The sequence below is a fragment of the Pelodiscus sinensis genome, chromosome 21, assembly GCF_052426305.1.
Source record: "Pelodiscus sinensis isolate ZL-2025 chromosome 21, ASM5242630v1, whole genome shotgun sequence".
NCBI lineage: Eukaryota > Metazoa > Chordata > Testudines > Trionychidae > Pelodiscus > Pelodiscus sinensis.
This window is the reverse complement of record NC_143072.1, coordinates 16,871,496-16,894,774: the sequence shown is the minus strand read 5'-3', so window position 1 is coordinate 16,894,774 and position 23,279 is coordinate 16,871,496. Positions and strand designations below refer to the sequence as shown.

At 48.6% G+C, this 23,279-nt stretch overlaps 1 protein-coding gene across 2 annotated transcripts in view; it reads right to left on the bottom strand.

Moving 5' to 3' along the window:
- Positions 1-3,902: 3,902 nt before the first annotated feature.
- The window catches only part of MNT (MAX network transcriptional repressor), a 105,691-nt gene continuing 86,314 nt past the window's right edge, over positions 3,903-23,279 (bottom strand). For both annotated transcript variants that reach the window (XM_006138575.5, XM_006138576.5), the window contains 2 exons: positions 22,865-23,057; positions 3,903-16,361 (listed from right to left, as the gene is read on the bottom strand). In XM_006138575.5, coding sequence (XP_006138637.1) covers positions 15,652-16,361; positions 22,865-23,057 — 903 coding nt within the window. In that variant the 3' untranslated portion in view covers positions 3,903-15,651. The remainder of the gene's footprint in view (positions 16,362-22,864; positions 23,058-23,279) is intronic.

Sequence of the window (23,279 nt, the reverse complement as noted above, 5' to 3'; positions counted from 1 at the left end):
TCTTGAGCCATTAACACCTATGTAAACTTTGTTTGAAATGTAATCACATAAATGTCATGAGTTAGGCCTTTTGTTCTGCCTGCAGCCCAGAGGGAAAGGAGTTAGACACCTCAAACTACCTCTGTCCTCACCTCACTGCACTAGTCCCACCCTGGAGAGAGGGAGATGTGCACAGCCAAGCCCCCAGCCTGCACGCCCCACACGTGAACCAGGCAGAGTGGCTCCAGCCTATCTGGTGCAGTCAATCAAGTGGGGTCAGGATTTACTGCTGACGTGTCCTCACAGGTCTCTGTCTCCGTTGTTGATGATCACCAGAAGGCTGCATGCAAGGGTGCTCAATGATCTGTGCTGTGTCGACTTGTGCACTTAGTCTCCATAACTGACCCCCAAGAGAGCCCCCAAAGAGCACAAACCAGGTAAGGATCGAAGGTGCCAGGCTAGGTTTATTGTTAAGCAAAGTACAGTCATAGCTTTCAGTAGACTCTACTGCACCATTCCACATATGTACCCCGGAACAATGGAATGACTCAACTAGTGGAAGGTCCTACTGCCCCTCAGGACATCCAAAGATGGTGCCCCTCCCCCCCAAGACACCACTTTATATACAGGTACAAACAAGTTACACATCACTCCTGACAGGTCAGGTTACCACCTTCTGAGGCTACTTGGATACCACCCATCACCCTGCACCTCATGGTTCGATTAGATCATCTCTATCCATCATGCTGTCATTTTAGACCCTTTCCGGAACCTGGGTTGGTATCTGTGGGGAATGTGGGTACCAACATCTTTTTTAATGAGCTGGTGCTGCCATTTGCTTTCAAGTTATGATCAGTACCGATTACTGTTTTACAATCCGTACCTAGTACCAATTACTGGTCTATACCTGGGCCTGTTACCAGTTAGTGTTTTGCACTCTCAGCTCTGTGCATGCCAAGTTCTGTGAGCAGGGGCCTGCCTCTTGCTCACAGCTTAGCTTGGCTTTATATTAGCCATGTTTTGTCCGTTGATAGCTAGGCCTCAGGCCTCTAACCAGGCCTGTGCTACATGGGCTTGTGTTGTAGGCCCTCAAATTACTACTCCTGGCACCCCTGGGGAAGGCAGGAGCAGCACGAGAAGCCAGGATGCTCCCACCCACCTCCGGGACCAGGGGACGCATTTGGGGCAGGTGGGAAGGTCTCACATCTCCACAGGGGGCCTCTGTCTGCAGCCAGGGCCCCCTGGTGGTCCCTCCGCGGCTCCCCCAGCCATCCCTCCGCGGCTCCCCTGGCAACAGTTGGGTCCATTCTGCTTTGGCTGAGCTGCTGCTCCACACTGGGGAGAGGAGCAGGGGTAAACACTGGGCTGCAGGGGCAGAGTCACAGCAGCTAGTGCCCCGCGGGGTAGGCAAGGCGTTGCAAGCCGGCCTCCTGCTCACTCCCCCCAGCAGCCCCACCTCACCCCTCCGCTGAACTGGGCAAAGGAGAAAAGATGACCTAAGGCCTGGCACACCCATAGGGCCATGGTAGAGACCAACACAGGGACCATGGAGAGGGGGTGCGTTCACACCCTTCGCGCCCCCCCCTCCTGCGTATGGGCCTGTCAAGGCATGGGCGTGGCCTGGCAGTGTGCCGCAGTCCGGCAGCCAGCGGTTCACGGCCCGGCACCGGTCTGCAGACCAGTGGTTGGGAACCACTGTGCTAAGCAACTCAGTCCGAAATTAAACCCAAGGCTTCTGATCTGAGGATGCACGATCCCTCTCTAGCGACCCTCAATAGAATAGGATGCTATTGCTGCAGCTTTGGATTTTTTTTAAAAGAGCTGTGAAGTGCCACAGAGTAAGATTAATTGATCTCATTATCATGGGAAGCTTGTCCCAATGAATAATAACGTCTTGCATTTAAATAGCGGCTGTTCTTGCAGAGGACACTCAGCAAACTCACGACTGATAGCTAGGGCCACTTCACCCACTGATGGAAGGCACAAAAGCAGCCAGCTCTGGGGCACATCAACATACGGCAGTTTGGAGCAAGCCTTAAGTCACAACAAGTGTTCCCTGTCAGCTGTGGGCTTGAGTGGCCACCCAGAAGAGATTCAAATGCCGCCCAGCTGATTAGCAGAGCATCTGTCAGGAATGAGCTAGATGGTGCTTGGTCCTGCCCTGAGGGCAGGGGACCAGACTTGATGACCTCTCAGGGCACCTTCCAGTCCCAGTGTTCTGTGGTTCTATAATCATGTTATAACACCCTGCTCTCAATGGCCTGGGACGGGAATAGCCTAGAGCAGAGTTCAATAACACAGCTCTGAGGCAGAAAATATTCTTTGTACACCAGTTAGAAAAAATTCCCTGGAAACTTGGTAACCGTGATCCTTAATGGCGGCAGATGTTCGCAGGATTTCCTGAAAGTCTGATGGTGACATCCTAGCCCCTCTGAAGTCTATGATAAAAGCCATATAGATTCTGACTCGCACTGATTTCTAGGGGACTTAGGCATCTAAATATCTTTTGAGCAGACAGGCTCCTGAGAACTCAAACTCTTTCACAGGTTAAGCATGGTGGATGCAGCCAGAAAGTAGGATCCTGTGCACTGGATTGATTAACAGCATGAACTTTTCCCTAGCACTGCAGCTCTTCCTCTGCCGAGACACGTCAGTGATCCAATGCCAATTTCAGTCAGGACGGGTGATTACAGCAGGAGGAAATGGTGATGCAAACTACTGGCCTATAGCAGAACGTAGCTGGGTGAACAGCGACTTTACAGCTGGAACCAGCAGGTGGGGCTGGAGTCCCCTAAGCCAGTGGTGTGCAACCCTGGGGGGTTGCAGTGCTTTGATCCGGGCCAGCTGTCATGTTGTTTTCCTGGCGTGGCACCTGACGTACACATGGTGGGGGTGGGGAGAGTGGCAGAGGAACCACAACAAAATGTTCCTTGGGGAGTTTTTTTGCTCACCAAAAATTTTTTCTGGTGTTTTTTTTTTTCTCTCAACAAAATTTTTTCCAGCTCCGGGGGTCATAAATGAAAAAAGGTGGAGCACCACTGCCCTAAGCCAGCAAAGCTCCCCAGAATAGGGGCTGAATGAACCTCTGCCCTTGTTTTCCCCCATTGATAGCGATCCTTCTGATTTCAATGGGGCCAGAACTTCCCGTTTGTGCTTTCTATCTGTTATAACATTTGGTCTCCTCTGAGGAATGCTGATGACTGGATAAGGGTTATGATTTTGGAGGCTGGAGACAAGGGAGAATGGCTTTCAGATGAACTCTCAATACACTGGGGGGGAAGCAAAGACCTGATCTTGCAAACTCGTCCTAGTGGCTACAGTTAGGGCCCTACCAAATTCACAGCCATGACACGTCACAGACTGTGAAATCTGGTCTCCCCCCCCCACTTGAAATCTGTTCTTTTGGGAGCGTCTACCTGTCCTACACAGATTTCCGAGGGGAGGCCGGTGTTTGTCAAACTGGGAGTCCTGACCCAAAAGGGAGCTGCAGGAGGAGGTCACAACATTATTTTAGGGGGGTTGTGGTATTGCCACCCTTCCTTCTACGCTGCCTTTCGAGCTGGGTGGCTGCAGAGCAGCAGTTGCTGATTCGGGGCCCAGCTCTGCAGGCAGCAGCACAGAAGAAAGGGTGGCAACACCACACCAGGGCAGCACTATCACAACTAGGGAAGAGAATGGGTAACCAGTTAACCAGTTACCCAGTAACCATCACCCTTAACGGATGATGCTTACTGGGTTCCAGTTAACTGGTACTCGGGAGCTGCCTTCATTCACCTGCGGCCTAGCTGTGGTGGTGACTTCCATCAAAAGTCCCAAGTGTGAAGCCCGATAATAGATATTTGCCAGGTTGGGAATCAGATGCCTGGGAAACGATAAATAAATTGGAAGATCCGTATATAAAGCACGAGGATGGAGATGCAAAATCCTGTTTCAGGTTTCAGTGCATGTTTATTTCAGTTTTATATTTTATTTCAGGCAAGTGCTTATTACATGGATATTATTCATGTTTGATACCTAAATTGTGGAGCATGAAGAGCCAATATAATACAGCTGAATAGTAAAAATACAATATGTACAAAATTAGTTTTTTTCCACAGAGCAGATGTATCCAAACACATAAAAATCTTTACAGTCTAGATTTTTCAATATTTAATAGTTCAATAAATTGATAACACAGTGACAAGTCCGCACTGTAAACAAAGACACCATTTGCCCAGTGTGATTGGTTCCAGATTGCTTGGCTTTCCTGTGATGCTCAATAGAAGGAGAATAGGGTTGCCCACCACTGAATCGTGGACAAGCAGTGGAAGTAACTTTGCATTGGTAAGCAATGCCTTTCACAGAAGGATTCCTCATGAAAAAATTTCAGAGCTAATAAAGGTAAATACTTTTAGCCACAAAGGTGCTTAAATTGTCTAGCTATAACTAGGTATCTGCAGCTCTCTCAACATAGATATTTGTAACTCTATCTCTATAGATACATTTCTTTGAAAGACTTAAGCCTGAGAATGGGATGGTTTGATTTTCCACTCCCGCTTTAGGCGCTGATCTAGCAAAACACTTCAGCACATGCTTAATTTTAAGCGTGGGAATAGTCCCCTGTAAGTCAACGGAACCACTCACAGTCTTAAATGTTTCAACCATGCCTAAGTGCTTTGTGGAGTCAGGATCATAATAGTCATGTCTGTAAGGCGTCTATGTCTGTGCATGCACAGACCAAATCCTGAAATCTTGACTCGTGTGAGCTGTCCGATCGACAAGCGCACTCAGCACCTCACAGATCGGGCCTGTGATACTTCGGTTTTGGTTTGAGCATGATGTGCAGAGGAGTCTCAAGAAAGGTACCAAAGGACAGGATGGCAGTGGGGAGGTGGGAGGTGGGCGAGGGTCAGGATACTTACCTAGAAGCAAAAGCATCGGTCGGTTTCCTGTGTCCTGCCCTCTGCCCGTCTGAAAGAGGTTGGGACATTCTGGAGAGTACCAAAAATGCTATTTCACAATGTAATTAGTGCCAGGAAAGGAGTCGAATTAATAGAATTTAGGGTATGTCTACTCTGCACGCTTATTTCGAAATAAACTATTCTAGAATAATTATTCCAAAATAATTTATTTCGAAATAGCACGTCTACACTGCAGGGAAGCCTTAAAATTAGTCCGAGGCAGGCTCCCCTAATGTAGATGTACTATCTTGATTTAGAGCCCCAGGAGGCACTGGGGAGGAATAACTTGGAATGGCCCTGGTGAGGGGCTATTTTGAAATAGCAGCAGTGGAGCGTCTACATACACCTTATTTTGAAATAGCTATTTTGGAACAGGTGTTATTCCTTGTAGAATGAGGTTTACAGATTTCAGAATAAGCTGTCTGTTATTTTGAAATAATTTCAAAATAATGGAATGGCTGTGTAGACGCTCGCATTGTTATTTTGAAATAACACTAGTTATCTCGAAATAACGGTGCAGTGTACATGCACCCTTATTCTGGTTTACACGCAAGTCCCTTAACACCACTCTGCAGCATAAAGCAGGTCTTAAATTAGTCATAAATGTAACAATGACTTTAAGGAAACTTGTAACTATCCTAACAGTGTGATGAGCAGTGTTCCCTGTAAGCCATTCACTTGTGTGGCAACTCAGGAGAGTTCCAAATGCCACCCAGCTGATTAGCAGAGCATCCATGGCTAGGTTTTTTGTTTCAACTGGTGGTGCACATTAGCACACACCAAGGTGCACATAAAAAATTCATTCTGCACTTGGCTGGAAAAAATCTGCACAGCTGGAAAACATTAGAGAGAATTTTGGTAAGTAGCCCTTAAAGTAAATGAGAATCAGGCCAAAGACATTTTTTGCAGCCTGTAGAAATCCTAAATTCGAGTGCAGAAAATGATTGACATTTCCATGTCACTTTTATAAGAAAAATAACATCCACCTGAAACACTGCCTATTATTACAGTTCTCTGATTCTGGCAAATGAGGCTATGTTTGTGCTGGTGTCTTGTTGGGTCTTCAAGTTTGGGATTATTTTTTAAAAATACTGTAAAACAGAGGAAGAGAAAAAAGCCATAAATAGGAATGAACCTTAAAAAATAATACATGTATAAAAGGCAACCTTTTTCTTAACTCTGAATGTCTGTTCCAAACAGATGATATTTTGACTAACGAGGAAATCTAAAAATAAAGTGTTGGTATCAATTTTAGACTGTACAAATGCTGAGAGATTGAAAGTAGGTCGAAAATATTGGGGTTTTTCCTAGAATCATAGAACTGGGAGGAACTTCAAGAGGTTATCAAGCCCAGTTCCCCGCATTCATGGCGGGTGAGGGGGACTTTTACATATATTGCCTTTTATCATTCCACTGTACTTGAAAAAAATATATATAAACAGTTTACGATGGGTAACTGGTTACTCTAGATTCAGAATTCCAAAGTCTTAATGGCCTGATCATGAAAGGAGTTGAGCAGCTACTATGCAGTTTCAACTCCCATTGACTACAAGACAATTAAGGCATCCCAGCTGAGCAAAATACTTGCATGTGTGATTAAAACCATTCCTATTCAGCAAAGCACCTAAGCATATGCTTAGTTCCCATTAAAGTCAATGGACCTAAGCAGGTGCTTAAGGCCAGGTCTACACTAGGGGGCAATGTCGAACTAAGGTATACAACTCCAGCTATGTGAATAGTGCAGCTGAGCTGATGTACCTTAGACTGAGTTACTGGATCATCTCCACTGTGAGGGGTCAATAGGAGAAACTCTCCCGTTGACTCCTTTACGCTTCTGAATCCAGTGGAGTAGTGGAGTTGACGGGAACATGATCAGCAGTTGATTTAGTGGGTCTTTACTAGACCCGCTAAATCAAACCCCGGTAGATTGAGCTTTACAGCCTCCATCTCCTGATAAGTGTAGAAGGCCTAAGTGCTTTTACTGAATAGAAAGGGAGTGCTGAACTGGACCCTCTGGGTCTGATTGAAATCCCATTGAAGTTGATGGAAAGACTTTCATTGACTTCTTTGGGCTTTGGAGGAGACCGCTAGCACCTCATGAAACTGTGCCCCTTTGGAACCCAGCTAAGAAATGTTTACCTTTATTCAGTACCCTTCTCATTATACATCACAGAAAGCAAGAGGGGATAAAACAAACACATCAAATGCATCTTTTTCACACAAGGCAAATTAAGTCTTCTCCCCCATCCCTCTTCTGAATCCCCATACACACACGGTGATGTTTTTCAAATCCCCGTCTTCCGCCCCTCCCCACCCGTAACAATTGTCACACATTTTTTTTAAAATGCAAAAAATTCACTCGGGATGCAGATCTGTCCAAAAGAGACACAGGCTACATACAAAAATCAGAGACACAATAAAATCTTTGCTTGAACTTCTCTACGTTTATAAACAGGCGTGCATACGGACAATCACACCAACATCAACAAAAGCAGCAATATAATCTCACCTCCATCTAACCCACTCAAAGGCATTTTATTTTATGTCTTTTTATTTTTGTTACGAAAGGCCACTTTTAATACAAAAATACCCCAAACAAAACCCAAAACACAACAACAGAAAGACAAATAGTTCAACGCTAGAATCCAACAGCCCCGTCTGATCTTTGGACCTGCTATTTTTATGACACAAGAATAAACTAAATCATAACTGGTGGAGAAGTTTTCCACCAGCCCACCTGGATAAATTGTACACAAGCAGTAAGTAGAAGCAGCTGCAGATGGAACATCATGTCCATCAGATTCTATGGTGGGGGAAAAGAGAAAAAAGAAAGAAAAATAAGAATTAACCTTCCTTTGTCCCTGCACTATGCAAGCTTAATCCTGCTTCTACTGAGGACAACAGCAAAACTCCCATTGGCTTGAACGATGCAGGATCAAACCCTGAATAACTAGAACAATTTGCTCCTGGTTTTCTCCTTCCCCACCCAACAGGACCCTTGTAGACAAAGAACGGCCCACAAAGAGCTCTGTTTGCTTCCCTCCAAGGAAGATTTAAGGCTCTTCAAACATTTGGATTTTTCAATGATGGACTAATATAGCCTAGCAGCCTTCAGCTGCTAACACAGTACGTGATTTTAATCAAGCAGTTTCCATTATTACAACTAAAGTCTTGCCACACGGTACTTTCCATTAGAAAACCTGCCTTTCACTAGAACTGAGCAACACAACACCCCCTCCTTCGCCCCCCATGAGGCCTGGACACACAAGTTTGGGTTCCGCTCTGATTTCCCCCAACGGTTCAGAGCGTTTGGGCCTGAGGTTTCGGTTCGGTCCCATTCTTTTACACATACACACTTACACACGTGGTGAAGGCACACACAGCCCACCTGTGTGTAGAGAGAAACATACACACCATTGTGCAGCCATCTTGCCAGGCTTCCAGTAATTTAACTGGAATACAAAGTTTCTACTCCAGTTATGATCACTGCAGGTGTCCCTTAGGACAGTTAAAGAGCCCCAATCTGGCACTGCGCACTGCAAATCTCTCACTATCCGTGAGTCCCTTATGGACAGCGAGCAAGGGCTGTATTCTGACATAGCACAGCCAGAGGCATTGGCGGGAATGGGGCAGGAACAAGCCACGCAACATACTGTCTGGGAATATGACCTCAGAAAGCCCTGCCCACTGTAAAAGCACCGGCCCCGCCGTGGGTTTATTGCTTTGGACGTGCACCCCCCCTTTTATCAAGACATGAAATTGCTAATGATTGAGCAAAGCGAGGATTTGATTGCAGACTGATGGCCGGACAGAGAAAGGGATGGATTGGGATTAAAGAGACCAGTTCCCACCCCAAAACCAAACCCTCACGTTAATCGCTACAGGAGTCGGCTCGAAAGCACAAAGGCTGTCCTTGTATGTCTTCATGCAAGCCTTTTAAGGAATGATTATCTTTGTTTCTATTAGAGTCACATGAAGAACCTTTTGGGTCAAAACTGGCTTTCCAATGTTCCAACTGTGTTCAGCAGCCACGCTCAGAAAGACAGACCCCACCTGCCTGGCAGACTGTAAGCCGTTAAAACTCCTTCCCTTGCTCTGTCCTGCTTACAAATGCAACTCCAGAGAAAAGACGGTCTGGCTTAAAAGAGGACTGTTAAAGCCAAGGGCATGATGTGTAGCCTCCTATAAAACGAGTTTTTTTGTGTCCTGCAGAAGCGCAGGTGAAGAGAGGGAAATTCACTTTGGAATTTTTGATGTAAAAGTTGCACTCCTTATACTGCAGCACATGGATGCCCGGATGGTGTGATTGGCAACGTGCAGGCGGGCTGCTGGTCCCCACTCTGTCTGGTGCAGGGGCGGGGTTCAAAGCTGCTGGGCTACCAGGCCCAACCATTACTGCCAGGAGCATCAGCAGTATCAAGTACTACAGGTTGAACCTCTAGTCTGTCACCCTCAGGTCCTGACTGGTGCCGAACCAGAGAATTTGCTGAACCATGGGAGGTCAATATTGTCTAGCAGCATTATCAACACTCCCACTGCTTCCTGGGCTCTTAGAAGACATTTGGGGGTAAATTAGAGCTAAAGAACAGCACAGAACAGAGCCAGACCTGGAGGCTGTAAACAAACATTATGGGACTGCAGGAAACTTGGCCACACTCATGATAAGTGAACATCTGGCCAACTAAAATCATGCTGGACCACGGATGTTGCTGGACAAGAGAGTGCTGGAATCGAGAGGTTCAACAGGCAGTATATGACTGCATGATCAGGTCCTAGATCTTGATGTCGCTTCTCAGCCTCTATTGAGATCAATGCGCGTTTTTTCTGAGAAAAGCGTAAGTCGAGACTTCAGGATCTGGCCGGACATTACCAAGGGTCATCTGAATTTAGTCCCTCACGTTCACAAGCTTCAAATTAATGAACTGAGGAGGAAAGCTTGTCCACTGGAGACTGATTCCACCACCCTGAGTCATCTGGAGCAGTACTTATAGTCTTCAGAGCAGAAGTCCAACTGAAAGTCTTTGGGACTTCTGCTGCTAAGAGACTTAGCCTTCTAAAAATTCCAGCCACTCTCTGGGGTAAAAGGGATCATCATTATTATTATTATTATTATTAAAACTACAGATACTGCTCAGATCTGGTTTGAAACACCTCGGCAATCTGCAGTTTGAAAGGGAGAAATCAGAGCTTATGAAACACTAGCTGGGCCAAGAACACCACCTTTAAGAACAGAGTCCCCTGTACTGGCTTTGACGAGCCACAGTGCGTCAGGCCTGACTGTCTAACACACCGCGCAGTGTGTCGTCAGTCAGCCCTGCGCAATGGGAGTGCAGAGTGGGCGCGGACTGCTCCCAAGCCAGAATAGGAACCCTTGACACCCACTTAGCACACGCATAAGGGATTACACAAGATGCACGAGGCTGGAAAATGGGGCCAGATTCTAATCTTGTGAGTTGCATTCTGGATTTACAGCTCTGCGAGGTCAGGGCTGTGCTCCATATTTCATGTGCCAGTTGCAAGAGAGAGTGTTTTGGAGTACTTGATTTTTTTAAAAGCTAGTTGGTTTTTGTGCCTACTAAGCAGCATTTAGATGTGGCCTCTACAGCAGGTTCATTTTAGAAATTAGATTGAAAGGAGACAGAAACTGCCTGACCTACCAATTGCTCCCTCTCGGTACCCTATCTTGGAGGGCATCCTCGTGTTACACGTACACCAGGACTTGTCTAAAGGCTGCAGCGCTAGGACCCACTGCAGCTCAAGGATTTGATCCAGAGGCCGCTGAAGTCAGTGGAAACCTATCCACTGACTTCCATGGGCATTAAATCAGCCGAATGCAGCAATTTTCAAAGGACGGGTCGCGACCCAGGACAGGGTGGTGGAATGTCGGCTCTGGGACTCATTGCTGCAGGGGGATCAGGTGACCAGGTGGGTGCTAAGGCAGCTTCCTAACTGTCCTGGACTGCAGACTGAAATGCCCCCAAAGTGGCCGCCAGCAGACCCTGCTCCTAGATGGGGGGGGAGCACACTGGGCTCCATGGACTGCCCCTGCCCTGAGCACTAGCTCGGCACTCCCAGGGGCTGGGAACCTGATGCCGGCTGCTTCTGGGAGCAGCATGGTCTGCGGTGCCAGGAGAGGCAGGAAGCTGCCTTAGCCCCGCCTACTGCACCACTGACCGCAAGCCACTCAAGGTAAGCCCCTCCCACCCCAGTCCTGGCCCCCCAAGCTGGAGTCCCCTCCTACACTCCAAAGCTCTCATCCTCAGCCCTACCCCAGGGCCCACACTCTAATCAGATTATGTTGGGTCACGGCATCAACAATTTTCTTTCCCTGGGTCATGAGAAAAAAAGGTTGAAAACCGCTGGCCTCAATGACAGCAGCCGCCTGTCCAGGAATCCCATTTTGACTGCTTTCCCTGCGGTCGGATTAGCAGTCACTAATATTATGCGACAACAGAAGAGATTTCTTGTAAACTTCATATTTATTTATTTATTTTGGGACATACCGATCTTCCGAAGCCCAACGTGTACAGATATATAGATATATAGATATATATGTATTTATTTATATATAGCTTTCTCCATAGGGAAAACACACATCTCAGAGGAGGAGAGACATTGCTAAAGTGCCCCTTGTGATACAGTACTGAACAGGATTTCTAAGAAGCATTAGAGTCCGGGGGGAAGGGTTTCAACGGGAATGGCAGAGATGACGAGACGGGACGGGGCTTCCTCGCTAGGCCAGACAGCAGGTGCCCCAGGACAACTCGTTGTTTGTAACGTTACAGGCTCACCCAGCTACCCCCCTGAGACTTGCAAACAAACAACAGTCTTTTGGGTTACCGTGGAGACTGGGAATGAGGAAGGGGTTGGTCCAAGATGTCTAGGCTATGGCTACACTACAGACTTTCTGGTTTCTCGCGGTAGCCACCCGGCAGGAGAGCGCGCCCGTTGATGTCATTAACCCCCACACTGAGAAGCATTTTCCACACCCAGGCCTGTCGATGGAGGGGGGCAATTGCCCCAGGCCCCCGGCAAGTCAAAAGGGCCTGGGGCTTCCAGACTCTGCCACTACTGTGGCAACGTCTAGAGCCCCAAGTCCTTTAAATCACTGCCGGAGCAGCTCTGAGGGCAGGGGGAGGGGATGGGCACCTCCACCCAGCCCCACCCCTTTTGCCCAAAGCCCCGCCCCTTCCAGGAGCACAGAGCTGCCCCCCTCATCACCTTGTCCAGGGGCCTCCAGAGGCTGTCAGCACCCCTGTCCACACCAGTGGTTTTGTCAGTGAAACTCAGGTCAGTCGAGGTGTGTTGTTTCCACACAGAAGTTTTGCCAACAAAAGTGCTAGTGAAGACCAAGCCCTAGTATTGCTGACTGCCTCAGCTCCCCCGCAGGGGCGGAGCCCTGTTTGTTGTGGGGCTTGTTAGCATCACTGGAGGGGACGTCAGGCAGAAGCAAATTACAGGAATTGAAACGGCAGTGTTGCCCCGTCCTCAGTCCTCCCGTCACCGTTACATTTTAATCTACTGACAGGAGTCAAAGAGTCGAAGGCTGGCAAGAGGACACGCCGACGCAACAAAAGCCGTTGACAAACCCACAAGCAAACCTGCTCCCCGGTGTAAAATGAAAGCAGTGCTGCCTTTGCACCTCCAACACTTTTCACTAGTCTGTGTTTTTAGGAGTAACTGTGTGTCTCTTTCCCCGCTCGATATCCAGGATGTGTTACAAAAGTCTCTCAGGGACCATGTTTTCCAACACCGAGAGAACAGATCCACATGCAAAAATATGCCTGCAACAGCTCCCAAAGTCACCTCTGCAATGACTGTAATTTCCTGCAAAGGTTGATAATTGTGGGTCCAGTCCTGGATGCCCTCAACCTTGCTTCAAGGACTCGCTAGCCACATTTATCTGAGCTGGCAATTTATAGTTGTAATCCCAGTAACCATGGGCACATGAATTCTAGCCCCTGGATTGGAGCCCCCAGTTTTTTGAGAAATGTAGCCTTCGACGGCAAGAATCGGGACTTCCTGTTTCGCTGTTACTGTCCTTTCAGGGTCCATCAGTTTGACCTGTGCCAAGGACAGGTGGGAGCTCTTAGTCCCCCTTTCCTCCTCCATGGCTACAGGAGACAAAGCCACACAGTTATCCCTAAACGGGTGGGCAACCCTGCCCCACACACCCCAAGACTCTCTGATGAAGAGTCACCGTCCTCCAGGCTAACTCTGATCTCCACCGAGGTCCATCAAAGGCTACAACTCACACAAGAAATAGTGCCTTCCTGAGAAAGCCCCTAACTGCATAAAGGAGCAAGTAACCCTGGAGCGATTCTGTTATCTCCACAATCTTAACAGTACGTTGGGAATGACTAGGAATAAATGTATAGGCAGGTGGTTTGGGAATAGGGCCTCATTTGCTTTAAGAGCTGACTGCTCTGTAACTGAGGGTGCTAGCAAGGCAGGCAAAGGGCTCATACAATTTCCCAGACTAGCGTAAACAGGGATGATTTCCCCCGACAACTTCTCGTTTCATGCAAGTTCTCACAAACATGGATCTCTTCCAATTCTTAGGAGCAATATCCCTGTCTACGCGGCAAGGGAAACAGTATTAGATCGCCGCTTTGAATGGTTCCAACTGTCGGGTGGGGCAGGATCTATCTGGGGGTAGATTTTCAGATTAAACTTAAACAATTCTTGTTAGTCTTTAAAGTGCTACCAGACTATTTGTTGTTTTTTAAGGTTAACTCAGTAGTAACTATCTGACACTGATGATTCCAGAGTCAAATCCTGCAGTCCTTACTCAGGTGACATGCCCACTGATGTGAATGTGAGTATTGGACAAATACAGTCCAAAGGATCCATTTCCAAGGGATCTCGACTTAGAAAAGAGATTTGCACACTCAACGGCTAGGGTGGCGAAGTGTCCAATCACTAGTCAATGAACTCCTTACATCCCAATCGGGGTTGATGTCGCTTCCAAAGGGGGTCGAGTTAATTGCTCCTTTACTCCCGCGACCAGCCATTTCCAGACAGTAACAGGATAGAAAGGACAGAAGCTCAGATAGGAACCAACATCCACTTGACTCGACACACGCAAAACCGCCCCTCACTGCAGTGGGAGTTTTGCCTGCATCGGGATTACAGATTGAAAAAGAAAGAGGAAAAAGGAGAATGTTAGCATTAGTACGGCATGGAAAGTGGGACAAGAAACAGAAGATTCAAACAACAGATAATAAAACATATCTTAAGCAACCAGCACAAAGAATGGCAAGTATTTGTAAAAAAATAAATCCATCGCTCATTGAAGTTAATGGGAATTTTGCCATTGACTTCAATGGGGATCTAGTTCCACCACCACAAAAGATGGAACAAAACTATATCAGAAACCTTGGGACGCTTTAAAGTAGTCACTTCAGATGAGAAGGGGTTGCTCGCTGCATTTTGTAAGACACACTGTCAGGTTCTAGAACTGATTTACTGGAATAAACTGGTTCGAGAACGGTTTACTGGTTCTAGAATGGATTTACTGTTATCCTATACACAAACTAAATTCCATTTCATTTTTTTAAAAGCTCTCAGCAGCTCTTCAGAGCATTTCTTGTGCATATTGATCAACTGTCTAATCCGTACACTATCCAGCACTAAAACGTGGTCACATTCAGGAAAATCCTCCCCCCCGCAGAAATCAACCTAATTTTTGGCAGCATTCCTGTCCCAGATTCCATTCCACCTGATGGGTGAAATATGTTTCAAAGCCACTAGTTCAAAATAACTGCCTCTGTCAAAATCCTTTTAGGGAATGGGACTTGTGTGAGGAATCTTGAAATAGATAAGAGCTGTGCACAGAGAGTTCTGTGAAATCAATTATTGCGTTAGCAAAAACAAACAAAAACAAACCCCGAAACAACCCCAAACAAAACATATTTGTAAGCCATGAAAATAACAAATATGAAATCTTCTGTTGACAAAGCTGTAAAAAGTGAGTCATTTATGAAATCCCAACAAATGAAGTCCGGTTGTGCATTCTTTTTCCTTTTATTAAACAGGACAGAGAATTTCCTTTAAATGCCATAACAAGTCACAGTGATTTTAGATGGTTTACTGAAATGTAATATACGGAAGGGAAATACCTTTAACATTTTTTTTTTTATTTGTCATGAAATATTTGTACCCTGGTCCACTAAACCATCTGAGGAAACTCTGCTTTCTTCCTCCGAAAATTAACATTTGACTAATACTCCTGCAAACAACCTTGCCAAGGGCCTTCTGCACAGTTATATTTATTTATATATATGTAGCTTTGGGCAGATACATATATATATAAAAATATAGACGTCTATGATTTTTTTTCCCATTCTACGCAATGTCTCAATAGAGAGATCAGCCTTTTTTTATTCTATAAAGAAGCAACACATGAAAGGGGGAAATTAAAGTCTTAAGAACACCATATCCATAGGTCACTGATTACACGTAAAAGGAAAAAAAAATCACTATGAACAACCGTCATTAAAAGTTTTCTCTGTTTAGCGAAATTCAAGTGCAGAGAAACCCCGTTTCTCATTACCACGGACAGGTTGGTTGTTAAAACATGATGGACGTGACAGTCCCAACCTTAAATGTGTCATTCTTCCCTGTTCACAGAGTTCCTGCACTACTCTCCCTTGGAATCGAACGTGGTTGGAATGTATGGAGTTTCAGGAAAGGTGGCCAGCCAAAGACTTTTGCCAGCGGGCTTCCTGTCCTAGGCCAGCTTGAGCGTGCTTACAGGGAATGAGGGCATGGTGACCATAGTTACCGGGTTTAGCACTGTTTGCCCAACTAACTGTTGATGGTGAACAACGGGGGTTCCTACAGCCGGTTTGGCCATCACCGCTTGCTGGCCTAGGTTTGTGGTTCCGTTCACTTGCTGGTGAGAAATCGTGTGAGCGATGTGGCTCACCACCGGCTGGCTGACGGCCACAGGCTGAGGATAAATGGGCTGGCCGAGGTGGGTCATGTGATTGATGGTTGCCGGGTGCACAGTGATGTGGCCGAGAGGCGGAGCAGCAGTGGTGAGCTGAACAGGGCTGGACGTGGAAGGTGCGATGTGAGCGATGTGTTTGGCCGGCGGACCCTGAATCACGTGGTTGACAGTCTGGATGACCGACGCGTGGGTGGTGGCAGTGTGGGCAATAACAGTCGATTGCACCGTCGAAGCCGCCACGAGGTGAGTCTGTGCGGGGACGATCGCCTGCGGCTGGACGAGCGCCTGGGTCTGGAGGGGAGGCTGCGCGTGGGGAGGGGCTTGTTTCTGATGGACAGACAGGTGCGGAGGCAAGGCCGCCGGGTGGGGGGAAGCAGCATTCGGAGGGACAGCTTTCAATAACTCGGGGTGCTGGCGCTGGGTTAGTTTTGGTAACGAGTTCACGGGCCGGTCGTCTTCCATGTCTTCGTCAATGTTGTCTTCGCCCTCTGGAAGAAACGACAGGAAAGAAACTGGGGTAAACAGAGTGCAGAGGATGACCCTGACTCACCAGCCTCTCTGGGGCATGAAGGGAGGAACAGATCCTACCGGCAGGACAGAGTTATCACTCTAAAGCATGAGGATAGCATGACCCCAGGAACGGCCATACAGCATCCATCTAGCCCAGTATCCTGTCTGCCAACAGTGGCCAATGCCAGGTGCCCCAGAGGGAATGAACAGAACACGGAATCAAGTGCTCCATCCCCTGTCACCCATCCCAGGGTCTGACACCATTCCTGCCCATCCCGGCTCGTAGCTATTGATGGACCTATCCTTCATGAATTTATCTAGCTCTTTTCTGAACTCTGCTACAGTCCTGGCCTTCACAATATCCTCTGACAAGGAGCTCCACAGGTTGATGAGGCGTTGTGTGAGGAAATACTGCCTTTTGTTTGTTTTAAACCTGCTACCCATTCAAGTTCTGCTACCTATTCAGATTCAATGTCATCGACTTGACCAACCCTCGCCACTAACTTTTCCGCACTCCCACTAGGATTGCCAAGACAGGGATTTTCACAGCGGGGCAAAGCCAGCTTCCCAAAGCGGGACACCCCAATTGAGAGCGGTGCCCTGATGACGCCAGGCTGGGGGAAAGAAATCAGACAGTGAGAGTTGCCTCCTGTGATGGGGGCAGACACAGTATTCTGGCGAATGCTTTCTGAGCTTCCCAGGTGCTCAGGAATGGTGATAAAGAATGGCTGCATGGGAAACTAGTGGAAGTCTGCACATCCAAGGGTTATAGAACAAGGCAAAGGCCTAGCCTGGGGCGTTTTCTTGTCGTAGAGCAGCAATGAAGGCTAGTGAGTGGGCCATATGAGCGGCCCTCCTTCATCTCACGGGGCTGCAAGACTATTGCAACCAAGACCAGCCAAGTAGTTTAGCTCACTGCGCTTGCGCACCTAGAACACGCGGGAAGTGCCGACTGAACCGTAGCAACGCTGTGATTGGAGGCAGAGAGCACGCCCGGCTCTGACGGTCAATGCTGAGCGCACTCAGCACCCTCCTCATTTCAGGACCCTTGCTTTACGTGCGGGCCAGGTCAATACTCCCGGTAGAAAAAACCCAGGTGGTTGGAAACCAGCAGAATCGGGCAACCCTGCACATGGGCAACGGGAAACAAAATGTCTCGCCGGCCACGCACAGAACCCTGAGGGGCCACGTGTGGCTCTCAGGCCGCAGGTGGCCGTGCTGTAGAGAGACCTAGCTAACTGGGGGTACGTCTACACTACAGCGCTAGTTCGAACTAACTTAGTTCGAATTAGTTAATTCGAACTAAGCTAGTTCGAACTAACGCATCTAGAACTAAAAACTAGTTCGAACTAGCGTTTTGCTAGTTCGAACTAGTAAGTCCACATTGAGTGGACTCTGAACAGGGCTTAATGATGGCCGGAAGCAGTGCCGGCAGGGCATAAAAGGAGGACTTAGAGCATGGAGATGCTGTCTCAGGCTAGCCGAGGGCTGCGCTTAAAGGGTCCCGACCCCCACCCCGGACACACAGTTCTAAGGGGTGCCCCGCTTCCAAAGAAGTTCTGGCTTGGATTGCCCACACTGGGCACATCACACCACTCGGCCATCAGCCCGGCTGCACTTGCCGCAGGCTGCCATCTGGGGAGAGGGAGTAATTGGGGGGCTGCAGGAGAGCTTCCACCCCCAGAAGCCCGCAGAGCCAGCCCAGTCCTCCCCATCGGGGGCTCGTACCCCATTCCTCCCTCACCTCCTTCCACTTGCCCTTCCCTAGCCCCTCTTCTTATTGATGTACAAAATAAAGATAACGTTTCTTCCAACATTGACTCTGTCTTTATTGAAAAAAACTGGGGGACACTGGGAAAAGGAGGTGGGAGAGGGGAAGAGAAAGGCTGGGAGAGGGGAGGGCAACTAACATGATCAGGGGTTGGGAACAGGTCCCAGATGAAGAGAGGCTACAGAGACTGGGACTGTTCAGCTTAGAAAAGAGGAGACGGAGGGGGGACAGGATAGAGGTCTCTAAAAGCAGGGGTTGGGTGGAGAGGGTGCATTCAGAAAAGTTCTTCCTGAGTTCCCATAAAGAAGGACTAGAGGACACCAAAGGAAAGGACTGGGTAGCAGGCTTGAAACTAGTAAGAGAAAGTTGTTGTTGTTGACAAAGCAAATAGTTAACCTGTGGAACTCCTTGCTGCAGGAGGCTGTGAAGGCTACAACTAGAACAGAGTTTAAAGGGAAGTGAGATAAAGTGATGGAGGTTGGGTCCATGGAGTCCTATTAGCCAGAGGGTAGGAGTGGTGTCCCTGCCCAAAGTTTGTGGAAGGCTGGAGAGGGATGGCACGAGACAAATGGCTTGGTCATTGTCTTCGGTCCATCCCCTCCAGGGTCCCTAGGGTTGGCCGCTGTCGGCAGACAGGCTACTGGGCTAGATGGACCTTTGGTCTGACCCAGGACGGCCATTGTAAGCTCAGGGCTCAGTGTCGGGGGTCTCAGTGGACCCCCTTGATTTTCATGCACACCTGGTCCTGGGTGGCCAGGCTGGCAGCTCTCCTGCCCTAGACGGCCACTTTCCTGTGCCTAGTGCGGAGATCGTGGACGAGGTCCACGATGTCCGCACTAGCCCAGGAAGGTGCCCGCCTCTTGCGGTCCAGGGCAAGCTCCCGGGAGCCGCCAGCCTGGTCCCGGCAAGAGGGGGTGGGCTGGGGGGCATCGGGTGGGTGGCTCTGTGCCGTGCCAGGTGCAGGGTCTGCTAGCTGGGTGCTGGCAGGCTTGCACCTGGCACGGGCACCGTAGCCAGCCCGTGCCCCTTTAAGGGGTCCGGGGCCGGGAGGGGGGCATAGAGTTTCCCTGGTGTTGGCCAGAGTGGCCACCAGGGAAACCTGGGGAGGGCTAGCCTCCCACTAGTTCGAACTAAAGGGCTACACAGCCCTTAGTTCGAACTAGCTAGTTCGAACTAGGCGTTAGTCCTCGTAAAATGAGGTTTACCTAGTTCGAACTAAGCGCTCCGCTAGTTCGATTCAAATTCGAACTAGCGGAGCGCTAGTGTAGCGCATAGGAAAGTTAGTTCGAACTAACGTCCGTTAGTTCGAACTAACTTTCTAGTGTAGACATACCCTGGGACTCTTTCTTTATTTCTGCCAAGGGGTTTAGTCAACTTGCCCCTCTCTTTCTGCTCTCACATCAGGAAAGAAAGGGAGATGGGGAAATATGGCCGTTCGTTTCCTTGCCCTCTGGCTACGGAAAGGGGAGATTGGGCCAGCCAGGGAACGCTGGGATCTTGAGTGTTCTACTCTGCGTTGCTCATTCTAAAGGCAGCAATGCAATGGCAACTGCGCATCTTGAAAGACACCGCGTCTTGGGAGGAATGGAGAAGGCCTTTCCCTCTTCCCAGCCCTCTCAGAGATCCCTCCCTGCAGAGGACAGCTCAAGAGATGGCAGGCTGGCATCATTCCTCATTTCCAGCCGCCTACATTCAGTCTGTTGATGCTCAGATGCCATGGCGATGGGGAAGGAGAGGCAAAAGGGGCAACTGGCATTTCCAAGGGGCTCCCAGCCACTCTATGCAGCTCTGAGGACTGGGGGGGAGGCCCTACACTGTGCTCCAGGTGGCGCTAAGGATTGACGGCCCTCAGCCCCGCCCCTTCCACTCAAGGCCCCGCCCCTTTCGGTGGCTGTCAGCCCTGTTGGTGACAGGCACAGTAGAAGAACCTGGACAGAATTGGTAAACTCAGATTTTCCCTTTCCGGAGGCTGCCGTACTGACTGCCTGTAGTTTCACAAGCAGATGCCATCTCTGTTTGAAGGAATTGATACAAATGGCTACAGAAGGCTAACCTCGACCAAAGCACATCCTCAAACTGTCTATTCTTCACAGGGCAGATCACAAGAGCCAAAGGCAGGGCCCGTTCTATCGCACTGACAAACGCGTGACGGGGCAGGTGCGTGTGAAAGGGTTTTGCTTCCATTAACAACCATTTCCTTTTCTTTCTCAAACCGGGGTTTTTTTTTGTTTTTTTTTTTATTATAATGGAGATTGCCTATCTCCTAGAACTGGAAGGGACCTTGCAAGGTCATTGAGTCCAGTCCCCTGCCTTCACAGCAGGACCAAATACCATCCCTAATGAATTTTTGCCCCAAATCCCTAAATGGCCTCCGCAAGGATTGAACTCACAACCCTGGGTTTAGCAGGCCAATGCTAAAACCGTTCCAACGGACTGACGGCTTCTTCCTCCATTCAGCTCCCTTCGAAAGTCTCCTCTCTACTGGGCAGAAAAACCCTCAGACCCCAGTGCAAATACTGAACCGGGAAATAGGTCAATGGAGGGATGATAGAAGTTACTCTAGAGAACTTTCTGGGTGTCTGGCGGCTGAGTCTTGCCCACATGCTTGGGGTTTAGCTGATTGCCATATTTGGGGTCGGGAAGGAATTTTCCTCCAGGGTAGATTGGCAGAGGCCCTGGAGGTTTTTCGCCTTCCTCTGTAGCATGGGGCACTGATCACAGCTGGAGGATTCTCTGCATCTTGGGGTCTTCAAAGTATTTGAAGGCTTCAATATCTGAGATATAGGTGAGAGGATTATTCTAGGAGGGGTGGGTGAGATTCTGTGGCCTGCACTGTGCAGGGGGTCAGACTAGATGATCATAATGGTCCCTTCTGACTTTAAAATCTATGAATCTATGAAAATACACCTGTGGCTTTATACTTGCTCAGCTCCAACCACCAGGAATGTGCCCGGTATTAGGTTAAAACTGGGTGTTGAAGGTGGGGAGCTGAGTTTTACAAGGAGGGGTGACCAAGCATGCAGATGTTAATGGTTAAACAGCAATTTTAAACAATACCTCCTTGTCCATACATAGAATTCCCATGCAAGATCCTCCCTGGGCTTTATGAAGATGGGCAAGAATGAGCCACCCCCGTGTGAGAGGCTAAGAACAACTTTTACAAAAGTGATCTCTCGTTTTGGGTGCCGACCCCAAGCAACTTTGCGCCTGATTTCCAGAAGTGCCACGCACCCACCGCTCCAGAGGAAGTCCACAAGAGATCCCAGGGCGCTGCACTCTGAACAATCAAGCATTAGGCTGTGAAGCTGGGCACCCGGACACAAATCTGGGCCCAAATGCTCAAGGGCGTTGTTTTGGGAGAGCAGGGGGGCAGCAGACGTGCGTCCTGGGACACGGATTGCTTTTCTTCCTGTTCCTCTGACGATAAGGGAGTGAGGGGAAAGTACTTGGATTCCGTGCATGCCCCTCACTCCTGGCTGGGGAAGACAGGGGACGGAGGAGTAATTCACGGTATCCAAGTACTTTCCCCTCGCTCCTTGATAGAGGAACAGGAAGAAAATCCAGCTACATCCCGGTACACACGGCTGCTGCCCACTGCTCTCCTGAAATGGTGCCCTTGTAAATGATGTGCCCACAGGACTAGAACTCAGGTCATCTGATTCCAATTCTGTGTGCTTTAAGCCTGATTTCAGGATTGGATATATCATGATGGCTCAACTTCTGGAAACTACTTACCTGTTAATGGGCATGAAAAAAGTCCTATTTAATTTCATCTCCAGATTCCTCCAAGAGAGGCCTGAAATACTTAGTGCATTTAGCACAATGAAAAGTGGGTTTGCAACACATACGACTCTGTCTCAGAGGGGTAGCCGGGTTAGTCTGTAACTTTAAAAACAATGGGTAGTCCTGTGGCATCTGAGGGCATGTCTACACTAGGAAATTATTTTGAAAAAACAACTCCCAAAATAACTATTTTGAAATAGCGCGTCCACACTGCAGGGATGCCTCGAAACCAGTCCGAGGCAAGCCCCCTTAATGTGGACGTGCTACCTCAACTTATAGCCCCAGGAAGCAATGGGGAGTCATTACAAAACAAAACAAAACAAAACAAAACAAAACAAAAACGCCAAACCCTCACTGACGTGGCCCATGACCGAGCCGGGGAAAGACACTCCCCACATTCCCTTCGCACACCAGGCCTAGAAGGGCCCAGGCTAGTAAATTTTGTGTGCTCCAGTCCAGTGGTGGGGCGGGATCACCAGCGCAGGTTCCCTGAGCCTCCGGTTCCACACCCTAAAGAAGCCGATGGCACAGCCATATTTGGCTCCTGCTGCATCACCTGGAAAACACTGCTCACAGGTTGGAGCTGTGGGTCTTAGATCTAGTGGGTCTTAGATCTAAGTGGGTCTTACAAAGGCAATGGCGATGCAGCTACTTAGCTGTGAAAGCAAGTCTGCTGATCGTGTTACACTATGCCGGCTAAAACGGAGCTTTTCACCGGCAGACCCTCGTCCGCTTCCAATTTCTGTTACAAAAGCAGAACATGGGCAGGGTAAGTCAAAAGTCTTACTGACCCCGCAAGGAGGAGATGCCGTTGCTTAGTGCCACGTTCAGAGGTCTGGGGTGAAACCAAGAGGACGCTCAGTTTGTTTTCCATGTTACCACTAGCACCAGGCAATGCCACGTTGATGACCAAGAAGCTAACGGTACCTGATGCAGTCGAGGTAGATGCCTGGTCATCCTCTGGCTGAACTGTCTGCCGAATAATTCTGTCAATTTCCAGGATGTCCATCCACTGACTCAACTCGTTCTTCAATTCAGCCAGTCGCTGCTGGGTAGCAATCTTCTCCCGTGCCAGCCGCTCCATCTCATGTTCATACTCCTTCTCCTTTCTCTTTAAAGTCTAGGGACAGGATGGAGAAAGGAATGGAAGAAATGCAAATAAAAATGTGACCCATTGTAACTGGACACACCTGCTGTCTTTGCCATGAGAGCATGGGTTCCCAAACTGGGGGTCATGAAGAAATTGCAGGGGGGGCCCAAGGTGACCCAGCCACACACACTCCCATCAGTCCCACCCCAAGTTTTGCTATTTTTTTGGGAGGGGGGGGTGTGAGGGTTTCTC